A 22,442-nucleotide genomic window follows, 5' to 3' on the forward strand; every position below is an offset into this window, starting at 1 on the left:
TCTGGCACAATAATAAAAATAATAATTCATATGTGAACTCCTTTGAGTATTCCCTGACTGTTTTACATCACTCCACCACTCATTTGCCTTTATTAAGAAGCATATGGTGTATATGTCTCTCCTCTATGAAGTCCATGACTTCAGCCGACAGGTTGTATATCTCCCTCGTCCTGCTTGCACGACCTGGTGATGATGGTTCCACAAGTTTGATCAGAATATGGTCAAATGGTATGAAGCACATATCCTTTCCACCTTTTTTGGGATAAAATTGTGTGTTGGGCCCATGAGGGTGGAAAAATTCCACTTCCGCATCCTGATGATCAGCGTCCACAGTGACAGCCTTTGCTAACCACCAGTTCTGGTCATAAATGACTGCAAGCCAATCTCCACGATGAACTACATCAGCAGATAGATCTGTCACAGTCCCGTCAGGACCACTCTTGGTCAGTGGTTCTTGCTCCATTGGCTCATGCTCACTTTCCTCCCATTCCATTTCCTCCTGCTCACTTTCCTCCCGTTCCATTTCCTCCATCAACATTGCCAAACATTCCTCTTTTGCATTGGTATAGGACAGTCATTCTCAACCTGTACCTTGGATGTGTTGGCAGTCAACTCGAATATTGTTGGGCTGAAACACTCGCACATCTGTGGCTCACTGCAGAAACAGGACAGTGATCTGCAATAGATCTCAGAATCGTTTCGGTGTGTCAGTATGACCTGATGGAGTTTCCTTGTTGCAGGAACAGGTTTTAGTGGTTGAGAAAGGAGTGCATCATATGGCTGCATGTCAGCTTCCATAATGATGTAGAGCTTAGTGCTGCTGAGGCTTCTGCCAACCATCTCATGGAAGATATTCCCATTCACAATGTCATTTCCCTGCAGTATAAGGCTGTCTGCAGTCCTTTTCACAGTTCCTCCAATGCTGTCTGGGGCTCCCTTCCCATGTGAGGTGGGGAAGAAGTTCCAGGTTGTTCTCTTGAAACCAAGACTTGGAGGGACACTGCAAAGGAGAGAAAAGTTCTTCTTGTTCTTGTACTGCTTGCTGGGGCCATCTGACCAAAAGTGAATAGTATCAACTTTTGGAAACTTTAAACGAATATCTGTTAGGGCTTCCATGTGAGTCCAAATGGCAGACACATCTTGTCGCTTGGATTCTGATACTGTGCAAAAGCCTGTCTTTTGTTCTTTTGTATAGTACATGCCAGTGTGCAGGTTGAGCTGTGGGAGGTTCTGACCAAAGTGGCATGACTGTACCTCAGAACTATACTTGCATTTCCATGCCTCAGAAAAGTCCACATGCACAATTACTGTTCTAGCCTCCGTTCAGGGCCATTTGGAGGTTTTTGTCACCACCATCAGACTGTGCGTCACCACCGTCAGGTTTTCTGTCTGACGGTGGTGACGCACAGTCTGATGGTGGTGACAAAAACCTACTCTTTCACATGATATTCAGGAGTTGTTCACATTAGCCATCTTGTTTTCCCTCTGTTGCGAGCTACTTCAGACCTCTTCTTAAAAAGTATACATTTATGTCATAATCTAATCTAATATTTTTTATACAAAAGTGACGGTGTTGACATGCTATGGTTGTGACTGTAGCAGTGTCCAAAAATATGAACAAGTTTAAGAGAAAATACCAAACTTACAGGAGCTTGAGTAATCTGGAAGCATGCAGTAGAGCTGAAGGTTTGAAAAGAGGGTCCTCAGGAATATAGTTGACCTTGTAGTTGCCTGATTTTATTGCTTTTTGTAAATATCTGATGGTGGTGATGAATATGTGGGAAACATTTTGAGCAACCACAAAATAATAGTAAACATCGTTCAAAACTCACTGTTTACAGTTTTAAATACATATAACAATGTATTCTTTCATGTAGTAAAGGTATTATTCAATTAAATTATTACTTTTTGTTTTTTTAATCAAGTTGAAATGATTAGCTCCTATCCGAGGACAACTGATTTTGTAGGCAGTGGCCAGCATATAATGATTAAATTAATAAAAAATAAAAACAATCCTATAAAAGAACCTTACATATGTGCAAAGAACCCCCTGATTATAACTTTAATTTTTTTTATTTATGAAAATGTTATTAATTTCCAACAGACTTAGCACTTTTCTTAGTGGGACACGTTTTTGCCAAAGTTTCAAGAATCAGTGATTTACATCATTCTGTTGTTAAACGAACAGCTGATCACACCGAGGTGCTTGCTGAGCACCGATATTTATTAGATTGGTCCTGCGTTTCCTTTCCTCTACATAATAACCTCTTTTCTTCTCGTTTTCCGTAACTGTAGTTGGTCTTTCATGTTTCATTCGCACACTCACGTCCTCCATTTTTCTCTCCTGTTTCAAATTTGTATCCCACAATGCCTTGTGCGAACGGGGAAAGCCCAACACGTGATGCATGACGTAATATCTTGTATTGTGTCATGGTGAAGCAAGAAAAAATAGCAGAGAATTTAGGGCCACATGGCCCTAAATTGATTAATTGTTCTATTTAAAAAAAAAAACTAATAAAATTGGAAGTCTGTGATTTGAATTCAGTAGCTTTCGGATCACTAAACAAAAATAATTGGGTGTCAGGGAAAATTATTTTTATGACCTACACTTGAAAAATATGAAAGGCAGTTTACCTTTAAGCAGTGGTGGCACGGTGGTGTAGTGGTTAGCGCTGTCGTCTCACAGCAAGAAGGTTCTGGGTTCAAGCCCAGTGGCCAACAGGAGCCTTTCTGTGTGGAGTTTGCATGTTCTCCCTGTGTCTGCGTGTGTTTCCCCCACAGTCCAAAGTTAGGCTAATTGGTGACTCTATATTGACTGTAGGTTTGAATAATGAGTGTGAATGGTTGTTTGTCTCCATGTGTCAGCCCTGTGATGATCTGGCAACTTGTCCAGGGTGTACCCCACCTCTCACCTATAGTCAGCTGGGATAGGCTGCAGCTTGCCCATGACCCTGTACAGGATAAGTGGCTACAGATAATAGATGGATGGATCTTATATGGTTAGTGGATTATCTAGTTCTTGTGATTGGTAGCTGTAGGGCTTGTTCATCCCTGTTACTACTAATTAATTGCATAACTGCATGTCTTGTATGTACTTCTGTTAAATGTATACTTACTTTGTGAGCAAAGAATGTGCCCTTTCCCTTATTATTTACATGCGTTATTGTATCAGTGATACACAGATCTAATCATGTTGAATCTGTGATTTATATATCATTAATCTGATGATCTCTGATCTGTTTTAATCTTTCGCAGTGTTCCCACTCAGGAACTACCAAGAGCACTTCTAAAGGTAAGAATATCAACATAACCAAACCAGCCTGTTATCTATGTGAATAGGCAGTATACAATTTGTTACAGTAAACGTTGCTGCTATTATACACAGCCTACACCGGTATGCACAGCTCTATGTTTGTGATAATGGCAGAAGCACTATGTTTGTTATAAGGCACACGATTGTGTTGCTATAGTTCTTGATATTCTTGATATGGCTGCCAAGGGGAGAGAAACAGTAACAGCTTGAGAGCATAAACAAACAGAAGTCAAAGTGACAGTCAGTATAATACTGTAATAGGAAAATGGGTACAGGAGTGATAGCTTTATTCTTACTGAATATTCACAGTATGTTTTAGTTCTCTAATATGGTGGGAAGCTAATGAGTGATACTCAGACAAATTACCCTTGTTTTGGAATGTGCATTGTTACTTGGTTGTGTGGTTGTTTAGTTAGAAAGGTCATGATAGCAAGCTAGTGACTAATGGATAGTGTTTGTGGGTTTCTCCATATTTTTGTATTGCAAACAGTTATATCAGGTAAGAAGAGTGTGTCATCTGAGTTGTCTGCTTGCCTCAATGTGTGTATTTGTTAGTCTGTGTTTTAGCTAGTGGGCCAATACTAGTGTGCTTGCACCTGACATGTTTAACAGGTTGGAGAATAAAATACACAAATTAGATAATAAAATATTCACAGGACACAGAAGTAATAAAAATACGCGTGCTGGATGTGGCCAGCAGTGATGCACTATGTAAAAGTGCGGGACACCTCAGCATCACACCCATACAGTGCCTTGCAAAAGTATTCATACCCCTTGAACTTTTTCACATTTTTCCACCTTACAACCATGAACTTAAAAGTTTTTTATTGAGATTTTATGTGATAGACCAACACAGAGTAGCACATAATTGTGAAGTGAAACGAAAATGATAAATGGTCTTCAAAATTTTAAACAAATAAAAATCTGAAAAATGTGGTGTGCATTAGTATTCAGCCCCCTGTACTCTGATACCTCTAAATACAATCCAGTGCAATCAATTGCCTTCAGAAGTCATCTAATTAGTGAATAGAGTCCTACTGTGTGTAATTTACTCTCAGCATAAATGCACTTGTTCTGTGAAGGCCTCAGTGGTTTGTTAGAGAACACTGAAGAACAAACAGCATCATGAAGACCAAAGAACTCACCAGACAGGTCAGGGATAAAGTTCTGGAGAAGTTTAAAGCAGGGTTAGGTTATTAAAAAAAATATCCCAAGCTCTGGACATCTCAAGAAGCACTGTTCAATCCATCATTCAAAAATGGAAAAAGTATGGCACAACTGCAAACCTACCAAGACATGGCCGTCCACCTAAACTGACAGAGCGAGCAAGGAGAGCACTGGTCAGAGAAGCAGCCAAGAGGCCCATGATCACTCTGGAGGAGCTACAGAAATCCACAGCTCAGGTGGGAGAATCTGTGCACAGGACAACTATAAGTCGTACACTCCACAAATCTGGCCTTTTTGGAAGAGTGGCAAGAAGAAAGCCATTGTTGAAAGACAGGCATAAGAAGCCATGTAGGGGACACAGCAAACACGTGGAAGAAGGTGCTTTGGTCAGATGAGACCAAAGTTGAACTTTTTGGCCTAAATGTAAAGTGCTATGTGTGGCAGAAAACTAACACTGCTCATCACCTTGCACACACCATCCCCGCTGTGAAACATGGTGGTGGCAGCATCATGCTATGGGGATGCTTTTCTTCAGCAGGGACAGGGAAGCTGGTCAGAGTTGATGGAAAGATGGATGGAGCTAAATACAGGGCAATCCTGGAAGAAAACCTGTTGGAGGCTGCAAAAGACTTGAGACTGGGAAGGAGATTCACCTTCCAGCAAGACAATGACCCTAAACATACAGCCAGAGCTACAATGGAATGGTTTAGATCAAAGAATATTCATGTGTTAGAATGGCCCAGTCAAAGTCCAGACCTAAATCCCATTGAGCATTTGTGGCAAGACTTGAAAATTGCTGTTCACAGATGCTCTCCATCCAATCTGGCTGAGCTTGAGCTATTTTGCAAAGAAGAATGGGCAAAAATTTCAGTGTCTAGATGTGCAAAGCTGGTAGAGACATACCACAAAAGACTTGCAGCTGTAATTGCAGCAAAAGGTGGCTCTACAAAGCACGGGCGATTGCTCTAAGACAACGAGGGAGGCTCAACCTCCTCTAAAAATGACGAACATCGTGTAGGATGAATTGCGCTAGGCTTATGTTATAGCCGACCTTATAGACCCCTTCGCATGTTTGTAAACAAACCGACCGTTGCCAGGATGCACGCGCAGCCTGGACCCAGAAACAATGGCGCTGCCCATAGACCGGCATTATGAGCTGTCAGATTATGCAAAACAATTGTTGTTACAAGATCGAGAATGCTACATAAATAAGTTAACTCTAACAAGTGGACATCGCCTACCGGATCCGCATTTAATTAAAGAGTGGACGGACGATGTTAGTAAGTTCCCTGGTATACAATGGCCAGATATATACTCGTACCTTATTGACAAGACTTCAGTGTACACCCATGAAAAACTTCGTGCCTACAAGTCTTTAGACGCATATGATTATGTGCGGGCATGTACAACTTGATTAACAATGGGACATTCATATTCATTTTGTTTTAATCAAATTATGCCAGTGATGTGATGGCAATGTGGCTTTAGCTACAACAGCAAATACCAACACTAAACAGCAATTTGCAGGAGGTAATGGCATGAAAGGAATGATAGTGTAAAGAGTGCAGCTAAGAGAAATCAGAGCTGCGTAAAAAGCGAGAGGCAGAGAGCAGAAATGAAACTGAACGGGGCGGGAGCTAGGTTAGAGCAGTCAACGTAAGTTGGCATTTAGAGTGAGGGCACACAATTTTACCTTTCCATCCTTGCTTTAAAATTGTGATTTTCGGCATACACAAATAATGATGGCACAAAATCTGGACTGCTTGAGTCAAGCGAGACCTCTCCTACAAACAAAATTGCATGCAAAGCTAAGTTAGCATGCTAACAATATTCATTACATTGTGTAACTATGACCCAGCTAATCAGACAAACGTTACCAAAGTATTTTGCTACATCAATAAATGAAGACGAGAAAGAATAAAAAAGAAAGATTTAATAAATAGCCTGATCTTACCTGTGATGAAGTGGGCGCTGCAAACCCACGCATTTTTGATAGTGCTTTCGTCCCAGTCTACACGTTTGATGGCTTGTAGCCATAGACGTCGGCGATTTTTTTGGAATGGGTGAGATCCTGCTGGAATTCTGAACATTTTAACCCCATCACTGCTACGATTCTGACACCCGAAAACACAACAACTAGGCATTTCTGAGTCTTTTTTGGGTCCAGGCTGCGCGCGCAATTTCCGCTTACGTATGAATGACGTTTACTGCGAAGGGGTCTATAACATTGCTATTTCAGATCCAGAATCATAGAAATATATGTGCTCAACCCAACTACAGTGCGAAATCATTCCGTTATAACTTTCCCCAGTTCGCCTAATGTGTGCGTGAGTTTTTCCCCCTCGTGACAGTGTGATGCAGCCCAGCCTCAGTGGATTGGGAGCTATGTGCTTGTCAATCTCAAAATGCAAGACGATTATTGGACAAATACTGCGAAAATGCCCGCCCACGGAGTCTCACGGACTCCCAGCCTCAATGGACTTCAACGGCATTTGGGAGCGATGCGCTTTTCAATCTCAAAATGCAAGACGGTTATTGGACAAATACTGCGAAAATGCCCGCCCACGGACTCCGAGCCTCACATGGGAGGGACATGGCAGTTTCCGCGAGGAGACTGGTGATTGGTGAAAGCGGCCGGATATTTTCTTTGATTGACAGCTCGTTTCAACTATAGACAGGCAGCGGACAGTGTTGCCAGATTGGGCGATTTACCGCCCATTTGGGTGGTTTTAAGTGCATTTTGGCGGGTTTTGAACATATTTTGGGCTGGATAACGTCAGCAGTATCTGGCAACATCAGTTCAGTCCCATGCGGATTCGCAAGTGCTGTGGTGTATTGTAAGAGATAGGCTTACATTTCGATTTCATTCATTACATACGGTTTCTACCAGCTTTTTTAGTTTGTATATATTTTCATTGTAAATAAAGTGTAAATATAGTGTTGTCAAGTTTGCTATCTTATGGCCCTTTTCCACTACCCTTTTTCAGCTCACTTCAGCTCGCTTCAGCTCACTTCAGCCCGACACGGCTCGCGTTTCGACTACCAAAAAACAGCACGACTCAGCTCGCTTCAGCCCTGCTTAGCCCCTAAAACTCACACCGTTTTGGAGTGGGGCTGAAGCGAGCCAAAGCGAGCCAAGTGAGGCTGGGGGCGTGAGCAGCCACTCCCCTGTGCACTGATTGGTGAGGAGGAGTGTCCTCACATGCCCACACACGCCCCGTGAGCACGCTGGGATCTGTAAACACCGTAAACCCGGAAGAAGAATAGTTACAAATTACGAGAATTTCTGAAGCCTTATGCGCCTCGCCTCATCTATACGCTCTTGCCAGTATCTGTTGGCGTTGTCGGTGACAACAAGCCACAGAACCAAGACCAGCAACACTAACGACTCCATGTCCATGTTTATTGTTTACTATTCGGGTCGTGAGACTACCGCTTAAAAGGTCACTGATGTCACTGTTTGCGCTGCGTAACGACATCACGTGACGTCCACCCACTTTCGCTAACTCCACCCAATGTGTCCACCCACTTCCAGCCAGCACGGTTCAGCGTGGTTGTAGTCGAAATGCAACTCCAACAGCCCCGCTCAGCTCGACTCAGCACGGCACGGCTCAGCCCGACTCAGCCGCGTTTGTAGTGGAAAAGCGGCATTAGTTCCAGAAATTTTGTTTATTTGAGTGACTGAACTTGAACTTGAGGGGGCTAGTCAGCTAGCAAGAAAGCTGCGCACGGATGCCAAGCATTGCTGATTTAATTTTGGCGAAGCCATTTGCCAGTCTTCCTTTCGAGGAAAAAATTAAAATTAAAGAGCAGGGTAGACCAACGCCTCAAATTGACTTGGTGAAAAAGGTAGGGAATAATACTCGTTCCTTTCAGCTCTCCTGGTACGAGAAAGTGAATTGGCTAATAGCAAGTGACCCACATCAACAACAGTAAATAGGCTACTTTAGTAATATGTCATGGATGGACCAAAAATATAGAATCTATTTAAAATGTTTATGCTGAGTATATTATTTTGGAATATATGTTTTTCTGGATATGAATTAAACACCGCTACAATTTGGAAAACATTTTTAAACAAAAACACAGCCAAGGTCAATTTTTAAACAACATGCCACAATTTTAAAATATAAAATGTTAAAATATACCCCCCCCAACACCACCATCATGTATATTGGACAGTAGGCTAATGGGCCAAAAGAACCTGTTATTTCACAGTTTGTGATGCTGCCAACAATCAGCCAGATCAGAGGCAAGAGTATGGGCAAAATTGATGTGTTTTTTCTTTTAAAATCTGGAAATATAGTAACCGACCAGCCTCCCCCGTTTGAAAGACTACCAGCCGCCACTACTACAAAGTATTGATGCAGGGGGGCTGAATAGTAATGCACATCACATTTTTCAGATTTTTATTTGTTTAAAATTTTGAAGACCATTTATCATTTTAATTTCACTTCACAATTATGTGCTACTCTGTGTTGGTCTATCACATAAAATCTCAATAAAAAACTTTTAAGTTCGTGGTTGTAAGGTGGAAAAATGTGAAAAAGTTAAAGGGGTATGAATACTTTTGCAAGGCACTGTATGTGCTTTTTGAACACCACATTCCAGATTTACTGGAATATACTAACCTCTGTTTCTTCTGGGAAGACCTTCCACTAGATTTTGGAACATGGCTGTGGAGATTTGTCCATTTAGCCACAAGAGCATTAGTGAGGTTGGGATCTGGTGTGAGGTGAGGAGGTCTGAGCATTCCAGTTCATTCCAAAAGGGCTGAAATGTTCAGGCCACTTCAGTTCTTCCACTCCAACCTTGGCAAACCATTTCTTCATGGTCCTCACTTTGTGTACAGGGGCATTGTCATGAGGAAATCTGAACTCTATGACATACAAAGACATTCCATACAACCGTGTGGTTCAAACTTTGTGGCAACATTTTGGGGAAGACCCATATATGGATGCGATGGTGAGGTGTCCACAGACATTTGGCCATAGTGTAGTGTCGTTCTTTGTGCTTTATTTGAGATAAGTAGCCAGAGCATATGTGCTAGACTGACAGATGCTGATATGCAGATATGCAGCGACAGAGATAAGGTCACAGCAGAGCATGCAAGAGGTCTTGCACTTTCGCTTGGTACTTAGTAAGTGTGACAGTCACTCTGATGTGAAAATAAAGGGGTTTTTTTTCATTCTTGTAATGCTAATTATATCCTTTGGGTCATAAATAATAATAGGCATAACGGAGTTGTAGTTGTTGTTGTTGTTGTTATGGGTAAAATGATTGATTCAGTTATATTTAGTTAGTAGTTGATGTGGGGTGACATGAATAAAACCCATACACAAAACCGGGTTGTATAAATTGAGGTAGAATTTTTTACCTGAAGTCAGGAAAATACTGTTTTGGCATTGTGTGTGTGTTAAAGCTATACGGCCTTTCGATTTCATAAAATTGGTGAAATTTAGTTCCCTCTGAAATTTGGTCATTGTGATATATGTTTATTTCTGTAATATCTTACAAAATATCAGGCCATTCTGTGGCTGGGAAGTGATTTAATTTGAGGGGATTCCTGAGCAAATAATGTGCATGAAATCACTCACTTCATGCAGTCAAGCAGACAGAGGAAGTCCGTGTGCACATGCGCAGGTTTACCTTCTTCTTCTGCTTCTTCTTCTTCTTCTTTTGGGTTTTATGGCAGCTGGCATCCAGTGTTGCATTACTGCCATCTACAAGTTTACCTTGACCGCTAAACGAATAGCTGATCACACCGAGGTGCTCGCTGCCCACCAATATTTATTAGTTTGGTCCTGCGTTTCCTTTCCTTCGCAACATAATGTCTTTTCTTCTCACTTTCCATTACTGTCATCAGTCTTTCACGTTTCATTCACGTCCTCCGTTTTCCTCTCCTGTTTCAAATTTGTATCCCACAATGCCTTCCCGAACAGGGAAAGCCCACCACGTGATGCATGACGTAGTAACTTGTGTTGCGTCATTGTGAAGCAGGAAAAAATAACAGAGAACAGAGAATTTAGGGCCACGTGGCTCTAAATTCATTAATTGTTCTATTTTTATAAGCCTAATAAAATTTGGAAGGCTGTGATTCGAATTCAGTAGCTTTCAGTCCACTAAACAAAAATAATTGGGTGTCAAGGAAAATTCTTTTTATGACCTACACTTGAAAAATCTGAAAGGCAGTCTACCTTTAAGAGAGGGACTCAAAAGCAGTAACACAACATTCCACTACTACTCCGGCATATTTCAGATGTCACACTGATGTCAGCGCGGGCATGTTCATATCTGACCATAAAAACAACTGAGTGAAAACAGAGGAAATTGTGTTAACCTGACCGACCGCATTACCAATATGCTGGTGTTATACCAACAAATTCTGCCAAAACATTGTTTTCAGCACATTTACTGTTATCTGTCATTTAACACAATTTAAGTGTTAGAAATGTTTACAAAGCTGAACCATGTGCATGTTGAAAATCATTGCTCAAGTCTGTCAAGCAAAAATAACATGTCTTGGTCAGGAACTGATGCAACTGTTGGCTGGATTTTGTTTTTGCAGAAGGCTTTGACTATCCAATAATTTGCATGGATGTGTATCCTGCCTTCTTGTAGTAAACTGCGGACTGTCCCTGGGGCAGTCATTCCACTCTTCCCACTGTTTCTTTTTGGCTCTTTTATTTTCCTTCATGGTGATCTCGTGATGCGTGATGTTTTTTCATCGAATGATTGATTCCCACTCTTTAACCCCAAAGTTCCTCCACATGTGATTTTTTTCATTCTGAGTGGACTGCTGGACAACCTAAAGCTACTGAAGCCCCCTGTGTTGTCTGTTTTCATTACTGGATGGAATACATAGGGAGTGGCAGATCGATTAGCAGCTTTGAAATTTTATCTTTTATCTCTCTTACTTGCTCTCTCATGTTACTCTTATGATAATGAAGAGCAGATGCTGGCCCAGAAATGAAGTGAATCCACGGGAGCAGTGAAATATCTCTACATTTAGCCTTATGAATACTAACTGCAAGTAAACGAATCATCCTTGCAAAGAGTTTTCTTATTAGTAGCTATAGACGTTTTAGCTGCACAGATTTAAGGAAATTACTGGGCTGTAACAGAAACCTTTGGGAAATGGATAATGAGTAGAAAAATGAATTTTATTTCAGAATATTATTTTGAAGTAAGGCTACTAAGAGTGGAGTTCAGTTTCTCCGTTCTAACTGCTCGAATACTGTACAGTACCTCCTTATGCGCCTGGGCATATATGCTGAGATCTTCCTGCAGTCATCTAGTAATGTGTGACAGTTTTTTTTTTTTGTTTTGGGTTTTTTTTTTAAATTAAATTTGCAACATCTGTCCCTTTATTAATCACACATTTTGGATTACATGATAATGATATGGAGCTACAGTGCTCAACGTAAATGAGTACACCCCCTTTGAAAAGTACAATTTTAAACAATATCTCAATGAACACAAACAATTTCCAAAATGTTGAGAAGACAAAGTTTAATATAACATCTGTTTAACTTATAACGTGAAAGTAAGGTTAATAATATAACTTAGATTACACATTTTTCAGTTTTACTCAAATTAGGGTGGTGCAAAAATGAGTACACCCCACAACAAAAACTACGTACTACATCTAGTACTTTGTATGGCCTCCATGATTTTTAATGACAGCACCAAGTCTTCTAGGCATGGAATGAACAAGTTGGCGACATTTTGCAGCATCAATCTTTTTCTATTCTTCAACAATGACCTCTTTTAGTGACTGGATGCTGGATGGAGAGTGATGCTCAACTTGTCTCTTCAGAATTCACCAAAGAAAATTATTTCTTTCCACCACAAAGGTGAAGGCTACAAGAAGATCAGCAAAGCTTTACTTATCAGTCAGAATACTGTAGCAAAAGTGGTACAAAAATTTAAGCAAGATGGAACTGCAACCATCTCACAGAGACGTCCAGGTTGTCCACAGAAGTTAACACCTCGACAGGAGCGTCTTCTGCTGAGAAGGGTTGAAGAAAATCAGCATGCAAGTTCACTGCAGTTATCTAAAGAAGTAGAAAGCCAAACTGGGGTGACTATTTCCCGTGACACAATACGGCGTACACTGCAGAGGAATGGCATGCATGGATGCCGTCCATGAAAGAAGCCTCTCCTAAAGCCCAGGCACAAAAAAGCCCGCCTAGAGTTTGCCAGGGCCCATGCTGACAAAGATGAAGACTACTGGGACTCTATACTCTGGAGTGATCAGACCAAGATAAATGTTTTTGGAACTGATGGCTTCAAAACTGTATGGCGTTGCAAAGGTGAGGAATACAAAGAAAAATGCCTGGTGCCTACAGTGAAACATGGTGGTGGCGGTGTCCTTATGTGGGGCTGCATGAGTGCTGCTGGTGTCGCGGAGCTGCATTTCATTGATGGCATCATGAATTCACAGACGTCTTGCTCTATACTGAAAGAGAAGATGCTACCATCACTCCGTGCCCTTGGTCGTCGTGCACTTTTCCAACATGACTAAACACACATCTAAGGCCACTGTTGGATTTCTGAAGAAGAACCGGGTGAAAGTGATTCAGTGGCCAAGTATGTCTCCTGATCTGAACCCAATCGAACACCTATGGGGAATTCTGAAGAGACAAGTTGAGCATCACTCTCCATCCAGCATCCAGTCACTAAAAGAGGTCATTGTTGAAGAATGGAAAAAGATTGATGCTGCAAAATGTCACCAACTTGTTCATTCCATGCCTAGAATACTTGGTGTTGTCATTAAAAATCATGGAGGCCATACAAAGTACTAGATGTAGTAGTTTTTGTTGTGGGGTGTACTCATTTTTGCACCACCCTAATTTGAGTAAAACTGAAAAATGTGTAATCTAAGTTTATATTATTAACCTTACTTTTTTCCCGTTATAAGTTAAACAGATGTTATCTTAAACTTCGTCTTGTCAACATTTTGGAAATTGTTTGTGTTCACTGAGATATTGTTTAAAATGTTACTTTTCAAAGTGGGTGCACTCATTTACGCTCAGCACTGTATATGGTTAGTCAGAGCTGCAGCTGACATGAACTCTAAAGTTAGTATTACTATTCATTCCTTTCCAGATTTTTTTTCATGTGCCCTGTTGTTAATTGTATAGTCTTTTTTTAAACACTTTCTTATTATCATTTTATTTTTTGCTGTAAAAAAAACCAAACCAAAACAAACAAACAAAAAACCCCTGAGCTGTCGGAGCTGATACAGCCCCGGAGATGTTCTGTTGACCTTTTCTTCCATTTTCAGTTCTACTGAGACTTTTATGTCTTGTAGAAAAAAACAAAAGCAAAACAACTTTTTTGCACTTTTTCTTTTAGCGAAAAGTGGCACAGAAACATAAGCTACTTTAAACTTGCTAAAAACGGACTATAATTACACAAAGGCCAAAGTTGTGCAGAGCGTGCTAAAGCTCAGTGAAGAGTAATCCTCCTCATCTGGAATTCCTGCCTGCTTATAGGCCAGTGCTCATGAATGTAACTAGCTTAATGTGTAGCTACACAGGGCCCCATGAAAGAACGCAGGCTAGATGAGAATGTTGGGAAAGATGCTGCTGTTTGTATGAAAGGTGGCCAAACTGAGGCACTGTGACCACACATTTGAGACCAAGCTAACGAAGCCCATGTTTATTGTGCAATTGTGCATAGTGTAGTGACTACAGCTTTCAGTGATCTGCTAATCGTGCCATGTGCCTCTAGCTGCCTGCAGGTCTCAGAATCTCCACAACCACCTGTGTTAGAGAAACGAAGCGAGTTGTCATGCCAAAGTTTCAAACTGGTTACTAGTTTCATTTAACAATTCATATTAGTTACAGAATAATATGCTTGAAGATAAAAAATAAATTGAGAGATTAAAGGTTTATTTAACAGCTTATTTAACCTACTGGCTGATTAACAGGGATTTCATGGATTAATAGCGTATTAGAAGAGGAAAAACACAAATCTTTGTAAGGCATTGGAATATAATGCCTGCATTCTCCCGTCTTTTGTTTGCCCTTGTTGCAGTAATCCTGTTTCAGGAGGTGTGGGGACGGAGCTTCTGCCGCACCATCGAGACACTGGTGGATGTAGTGCAGGAGTATCCTGGGGAGGTGGAGCACATCTACAGCCCTTCCTGCGTGCCACTGGTCCGGTGTGCTGGTTGCTGCGGAGACGAGAACCTTGAGTGCCACCCCACGCTAACCTCGAACGTCACTATGCAAGTACGTACTAGAACAGTAACAGTGAAGTGGACTATCACTGCCAGTGGTCACTAACAGTGACAGCAACTAAGTAAATACACTGCATGTAGCCAGCTGAAGTGAAGTGTATTTAATTCAGCACGTAAACGTATTATAGTAAAATAAATGATTTAATACCATCCAGTGTATCCAGCTAACTTTTAAGGTAGGACGCCTTTACTAGTAGAAAATCCTAAATAGTCCACAGATGAATGAAAGTATTTTTAGGAAATGATGCCTGTGAAATGGAAAGCTGCTGACAAGCTGAATGCAGTAATTGCAGGCAGAAGTCTGCCATGTTTCCATTTCAAAACACGCAGCACAGATCAAAGCAGATCACGCTGCTTATGACAGCTGCACATGACCAGTTTTTCTTTCTTCAAAATAGGCATGTTCTATCAATTAGCAGTTTTTTTATGTGGCGTCACAGACAGGTCTGTGAAGTTACTTAGGCTCACTGAGTCCAGATGATGTGTATTGCAACAAGGTTTTCTTGAAGACTTTTTTTTTTAACTTGTTCTGACCTACTTTGTTTATCTCATAAGTTTATCTATTGTCCTACGCTACTCATATGAGAGCTCTCAGTGGATATGTGTATTGTATTGAAATCAGATCACAGATTATCAGCCAGTACTGTCATCCCCTTAGTAACCATGTGACTCTTTGTGTGCATCTGTTGCCAAATTATGCAAAACATCACCTTTGTGCTGGTGATAGTGTATGTCCTGTGTTCACATGATCATCAGTACATATTATATGCATTCACAGCAGTCAATGGATTGGATCCTCTTGAGTATCTCTTCTAATATCAACCCGTTATTTTAGATTGGTACATACATTACATTACATTAATGGCATTTAGCAGACGCTCTTATCCAGAGCGACATACAACCTACCCAGAGCAGCCTGGGGAGCAGTTGGGGGTTAAGTGCCTTCCTCAAGGCCACTTCAGCTGTTCCTGCTTGTCCAGGGAATCAAACCAGTGACCTTTTAGGTCCCAAAGCTGCTTCTCAAACCGTTAGGCCACTGCTTTATTTATTACTTAATAACTAAAGAATATTAGCTGATGAGATATCAGTGTAATGTATTATTTCCTATAAACCAAATCGAAGATTATTAAACCTATTTCTAGGCATTTGTACTAATTTCAAGCTTTAATTTTTCTTAATATATTTCCAGATAATTTAGTTTTTTGATACAATGAAATGATCAAAATTATATCCGAATAGAAGTAGGCTATTTCACACTCAAAATTAGTAGAAAAAAATCTAGAAATAAGTTTAATAATCATATATTTGGTGTATTATAATCTTATAATAGGAAATACTAGATCAGTTTGACTATATTTAAGCTATTCTCACTTGCTAATATGTCGTTTTTTGTAGTGGACAACATTTAACATTTGAGCCACAATGTTGGCCAGTCAGAGGTTTTGCAATATAAGACATAAGTAACTGTTGTATATTTGTATGCAGTTATTAAAGCTGAAGCCAGCGGAGCAGGGACAGGAGTATGTGGAGATGAGTTTTGTGGAGCATAAAAGCTGTGAATGTAGGTAAGGACAAAATAAGCACCTACTGTGGTTTGTTCTGTTTTATTATTCATGTGTTCTCATCAGCTAACATAAACATGAGAGCCTAACACTAGTAACTAATTGTGTCTCTGTTCTTATGTGGTGTGATGATCAGACTAAGAAAGCGTACACCAAAACATGACAGGTAATTTTCCTGGCAACACTTTATTATAAATAATATTAACTGCAGTTTCATGATTTATTTCAAAATCAGAGTTGATCTTTTTTTCCTTGTAGGTGGAAGCCAAGAGGGAGGGGAAGAAAAAGAAAGGAGAAACAGCGAGTAAAAGACTGTGATGGGTACAGAACCGTTTTCTTCCAAATCAGTTCTTTTACTGGAAACAGATCTAACAAAGCTTTTTCAGCATGTACTGTTCACTGATAGTGACCTGCATACCAAAATGTCTTGCAGGTGCCAGCCTCCTCGAAGGTAAATGCAGTTCCTTCCTGTTCTCTGCCCATCTCGTACTGCCTGCCCCTTCAATGTACTGCCAGCCTCTTACAGCATCCTGCGTCACCTCAACCTCCAGATCCAAGATGCACTGTTGTCATGGTGATGGGGAGATCACCGGGGACATTTCATATACAGGAAGTACCTTTTGTGAGGTGATACCCTCAGACTTGCGTCTCACAAATTTCCTGAGGAGCATAACAGTGATGGGCCAGACCTAGTGTCAGAGCTAGAACATGAGCCTACAGGACACTGGCTTTATAAAGTAAAAGAAAATCTATTATTATTATTATTATTATGATGATTATTATTATGATTATTATTATTATTATGCACACAATCTATGACACATCACATATTTTTATTTATTGCTTGCAAACCAGAAGAGAGAGAGCATGTTGGGTTGTTTTTGACTGAATACTCTGCTGAAGTTTGGCATGAGTAAAATTGGGATTTTTTTTTTTTTTACAAATAAAAATTTAATCACCAAAGACAGATGGTTTTGCCAGAAAACCAACAATCATCATTTCTGATGGTTTTTTTTACCAACATAAGCAATAAGTTGTATTATTAATACCTTTGTATTAATGAGTTCTCTGAGTAAATGTAATTAAATATGCAGTAACTGAAAGCTGATGGTTATGCAAGCATTTAAAGCTGGGACAAAGACCAAGCAACTCCTCCCTTTTTAGTAATATATTGCTTGTTCACAAATACCAGTCCCTGTGAAGAGTTTTCTCTCCCTGTCTCCTCCCTGTCCCCCATGACCCTATACACGGTTGTACCATTAGCAGACTGTCTGTTGGTTTGGCATTCTAGCTGTCAGAGCTCCAGCCAAACATCTCTAAGATTGTCTTGTCTTACAAACATTCACTCCACAAACCAAATTTTCAAGCTTGAATAAGTTCACATAAAGACGGGTGCACATGGACTGCATTAGAGCTCAAAGTGACTTCTAATATGATTTGTACATTGATTTAGTGACCTCTAATGGTATTGAGAAAGCAAGTCAATATATTATCATTTTCTAAATATAAAGATACCTGCTGTACCATACATATGATTTAAATCATGACAGTTCATGGAAGAGTCGATAAATTTAAGAGTCTGTGATTTTGCAATATGAAAGACGAGTGTAAATCAACATAAATTGAAGTTTGAAATAAAAGTACATTATTTTTTTTCTATTAAAATGGTTCATAAAAGGATGGGTTCAGGTCAACAGCATGAGTCTCAACCCAATAAATAAATAAAGTAGTAGTAATAATAATAATAAATAAATAAACAACACCTGCTGCTAAGACTACTTGGCCTATAAATACAAAAGTGACAAAATCAGTTTAACAATCTTTCATCAAATTAATATTGTGTAAATTCTTTCATTTCTCAGATTTTAGCACATCACCAGATATAGAATTGTATTGTACTTAAACTGGCAGCATTTTCATTGTGTTGCTGAGTGTGAACATAAGAGCAATTTTTTTTTCATTTTTATTACCATCATGGGTCAAGAGTTTTAAAAGTTATTTTCAGTTTCATGTATATTGTACATATTTATATATGATCTTGATAATGTATTGCTATCGTGCCACTGCTAATAAAGAGATACATTAAGTTGTTGTTCTTTATAGTGTTTTGTGTGTGTATATATATATATATATATATATATATATATATATATATATATATATATATATATATATACACACACTAGCAGGTTACCCAGGCGTTGCCCAGGTTCTGGGGGGGCTGGGTTGCCCACAGACTTCCATGTCAAATTTGGTAAAGATCCGTCAAGAAATTGTGATGTTAACCCAAGACAAACAAAAATCCAAACATCCACCACCCAGGGGCCCACCAGGGATCCCTTATGGCCGAAATATGGAATTTCTGAGTTCTGCCAAATTGTGGCTATCTCCTTTACCTACGTGCCAAGTTTAGTGAAGATTTGTTGAGAGTTTGTGTTGATAAATGTAACGTGAAAGGCATTGAGGGAGGGGGTGGGTGGATATTGTGCCCCCCAGGGACCTCCCTGGGGCCCATACATGAATTTTGTTTATATCTGCAAAATTCTGGGTCATCCCTGGACCTACTTGCCAAGTTTGGTGAAACTCCATCGAGAAATGCCGGCATTAGCTCAAGACAAACAAACAATCAATCTATGAACTATCTCCGGGATATTGAGTAACATAGCAATGAATTGTTTTGATAAATTTGGGTACTTTTTGTTTGAGAATGTGTTGATAACTCACACGTCAGCTTGAAGATATTAAATTTATCTTCTCGTGTTGAAAAACTCGTATTTTTCATATGAAAGGCATCTCAGACCTGAGTGACATATTTTCCAAAATCTTCACTCTGAAAATGTTGCTTTCAGTGTTTTCCAAAACACTTCAAAATTAAAATTCTTTTGATTTACTTGTATTTTTTGTGGACTTATTGCTATAAAGAATATTACACGGTGGTTCAAAGATATGAAGTTGAGCTTCTTGTGTTGATTGCCTTCAAGAAAGGGGCTATAAATGTCATATTCCTAAGCTCAAGCCACTCTTGAACCAGAGACAACGCGAAAAGCTTCTTACTTGGTCTAAGGAGAGAAAGAACTGGACTGTTGCTCACTGGTCCAAAGTCCTCTTTTCAGATGAAAGTAAATTTTTGCATTTCATTTGGAAATCAAGGTCCTAGAGTCTGGAGGAAAAGTGGAGAGGCACAGAATCCAAGGTCTTTGAAGTCCATTGTGAAGCTTCCACAGTCTATGATGATTTGGGGTGCCATGTCATCTGCTGGTGTTGGTCCACGGTGTTTTATCAAGTCCAAAGTCAACCCAGCCATCAGCCGGGAGATGTTAGAGCACTTCATGCTTCCATCTGCTGACCAGCTTTATGGAGATGCTGATTTCCTTTTCCAGTAGGGCTGAGCACCTTCCCACAGTGCCAAAACTACTACCAAATGGTTTGCTGACCATGATATTACTGTTCTTGATTGACCAGCCAACTCTCCTGACCTGAACCCCATAGAGAGTCTATGGGGTATTGTCAAGAGGAAGACGAGAAACACTCGACCCAAAAATACAGACAAGCTGAAGACCGCTATCAAAGCAACCTGGGCTTCAGTAACACCTCAGCAGTGCCACAGGCTGATTGCCTCCATGCCACACCACACTGATGCAGTAATTTGTGGTAAAGGAGCCCCAACCAAATATTGACTGTGTAAATGAACATACTCTTCTGAAGTTGGACATTTTCTGTATTGTAAATCCTTCTTTGGTTGATATTAAGAAATATTCTAAAAATTTGAGATACTGGAGTTCTGATTTTCATGAGCTATAGCCATATTTATCAAAATTAAAACAAAAAAAAGGCTTGAAATATTTCACTTTACATTTAATGAATTTAGAATATATAAAATTTTACCTTTTTGAATTAAATTACGAAAACAATGAACTTTTTCATGATATTCTAACTGTTTGAAATGCACTAGTATTTGCTATTATATTTGCATGTAAGCTCTATGAGTTGCCATCATCTTATTGTAATTTTCCAGTCATGTGATGCATGATTAGTTGTAGCAGGAATGTTAAATGGCCGTTTAGGCTATGCAGTTGGCGGTTGACACTATTTGTAGAAACAATATTTAGTGGATTCTTGTGGTATTTGTTGATGGCCTGCAGAGGGGAGTGATACAAGTTCTCTTCTCTATAATGGAGACATTTGTACACTGATCTCTGAGAATACATACACAGATGAGTTTTGTGTGTCTACAGCTCAACTTGTCCCTCACTGCAGTAGCTGTCCAGGCACTGGCTGAGCTCCTGGTCCAGCTGCTGTCTCTGGCTGTTAGCCTGAGGAATGGTGACTGGACATAAGACTCGCGGTAACATCCGAATTATCCATGAAGGCTCTCCAGCACTGAGATATAAACTGTGGGTGTGACTATAGCAGGCCATAACTTCCAGGCTGTAATCACTTCAGCCTACACACATAGTCCAGGAGATGTCTATGATGTCTCTTCTTTCAGATTGTGATAAATAATAATGTGTCAAGGAGAAGCAGTGTGTGGAATGGTCCAGAAAGCTTGCTAACAGGTAATGTGTGTACTCAAGATAAGGTCTCTCCACAGGTCCTCAGCCTGATGCACTGGCCTAATGTATTTCTTAATGTATTTCCCACAGGATCTTCAAGCAGATGGGTGGGCTGATAATACCAGTAGCTCTGTACATTTTCAGAGTTGACTAAGCACCAAGTGTACTTGGCCATCTACCATCAGTTATCCTTTCATAACAGAAAGGTAACAGAGATCTGTGGAAATGAGTTTTTTTGACAAAATGTGAAATGTGAAATTTTGGTCGATGGTTGCCATGGACATAATTGTGATTAAAGATTTAATTGGATGTTCTGTTATATGTCTTCTACTGGCGGCACGGTGGTGTAGTGGTTAGCGCTGTCGCCTCAAAGCAAGAAGGTCCGGGTTCGAGCCCCGTGGCCAGCGAGGGCCTTTCTGTGCGGAGGTTGCATGTTCTCCCCGTGTCCGCGTGGGTTTCCTCCGGGTGCTCCGGTTTCCCCCACAGTCCAAAGACATGCAGGTTAGGTTAACTGGTGACTCTAAATTGACCGTAGGTGTGAATGTGAGTGTGAATGGTTGTCTGTGTCTATGTGTCAGCCCTCTGATGACTTGGCGACTTGTCCAGGGTGTACCCCGCCTTTCGCCTGTAGTCAGCTGGGATAGGCTCCAGCTTGCCTGCGACCCTGTAGAACAGGATAAAGCGGCTAGAGATAATGAGATGAGATGAGATGTCTTCTACTTCAACAAACAAACAAACCAGTATAGGCTCTAGATCTAATGTATCTATGACAAGTTTCATCAACAGATACATCCTTCCTAAATGTTGCCATTTTCCGTGACAAAATATAATTACAAATTGTTCATAGATCACGGTTTTTGACTGAGAATAATGATTAAAAAACACAGTAATGAGAAAAACTGAAACATAAAGAAAATGTACAGCCAAATGTAAAATTATTTCAATAAACCAACTGAAAATGAAAGCTGTGTTTACTGAATCCATACTCTATTTATGCATATTGACAAATGATTGTCTAATGTGCCGATTTATGGTAATCACCACAATTAATTACAATCAGCTCATATAATTCCAAATTAAACTCAATTAATTTTGCTAAAATTATGTAACAATTGTGATAGAACTATCCTCATTATGCAATCTGGGCTCCAAGAAAGCCTGGACAATACTGCCCTCACCTGGATGATGTGTTATTCCAGCGATGGCAGCAGTGATGTAGGATGTATGCTAACTTGTATACACTGCAACAGAATATACTGACAAATGCTGAGAAAACAGAAGGGGCTTTAACAAGGCCATAACTTATTACCAAACACTCAAAGTGGCTTGAGGCGGTATTTCATTCATCAATGCCTTCATCACCTCCAGGGAGTCAGACCAAAAAATACATATATATCGCTTTATTAACTCCCAAGCTCCCTGCAGTTGTTCTGAGGCTGCTATTAACAGAGACTTTGTGTATAAATGTCTTTGTGACCTTGTTGAATCCTCAGTGATCTATAGCATGAGCAGAGCCTGCCAACATTGTCTTCATCAAAAAAGAAAACCTGCCGCCATGCCAGAATTTGATGGCTTAATAAATCTCTCACAGACTGCTG

At 40.1% G+C, this 22,442-nt stretch overlaps 1 protein-coding gene across 4 annotated transcripts in view; it reads left to right on the forward strand.

The window, feature by feature from the left end:
- pgfb (placental growth factor b) overlaps positions 1 to 18,346 on the forward strand; it is a 41,497-nt gene extending 23,151 nt beyond the window's left edge. The window contains exons 2-8 of one of the 4 annotated variants that reach the window (XM_060933070.1): positions 2,866 to 2,999; positions 3,256 to 3,292; positions 14,525 to 14,721; positions 16,215 to 16,294; positions 16,428 to 16,457; positions 16,550 to 16,612; positions 16,725 to 18,343. In XM_060933070.1, coding sequence (XP_060789053.1) covers positions 2,982 to 2,999; positions 3,256 to 3,292; positions 14,525 to 14,721; positions 16,215 to 16,294; positions 16,428 to 16,457; positions 16,550 to 16,612; positions 16,725 to 16,746 — 447 coding nt within the window. In that variant the 5' untranslated portion in view covers positions 2,866 to 2,981 and the 3' untranslated portion in view covers positions 16,747 to 18,343. Of the gene's footprint in view, positions 1 to 2,865; positions 3,000 to 3,255; positions 3,293 to 14,524; positions 14,722 to 16,214; positions 16,295 to 16,427; positions 16,458 to 16,526; positions 16,613 to 16,724 lie in introns of all 4 variants that reach the window. The other 3 variants (XM_060933069.1, XM_060933068.1, XM_060933067.1) reach the window with 3 other exon arrangements.
- Positions 18,347 to 22,442: the final 4,096 nt, after the last annotated feature.

This window comes from Neoarius graeffei, chromosome 11 (assembly GCF_027579695.1).
Source record: "Neoarius graeffei isolate fNeoGra1 chromosome 11, fNeoGra1.pri, whole genome shotgun sequence".
Taxonomy (NCBI): Eukaryota; Metazoa; Chordata; class Actinopteri; order Siluriformes; family Ariidae; genus Neoarius; species Neoarius graeffei.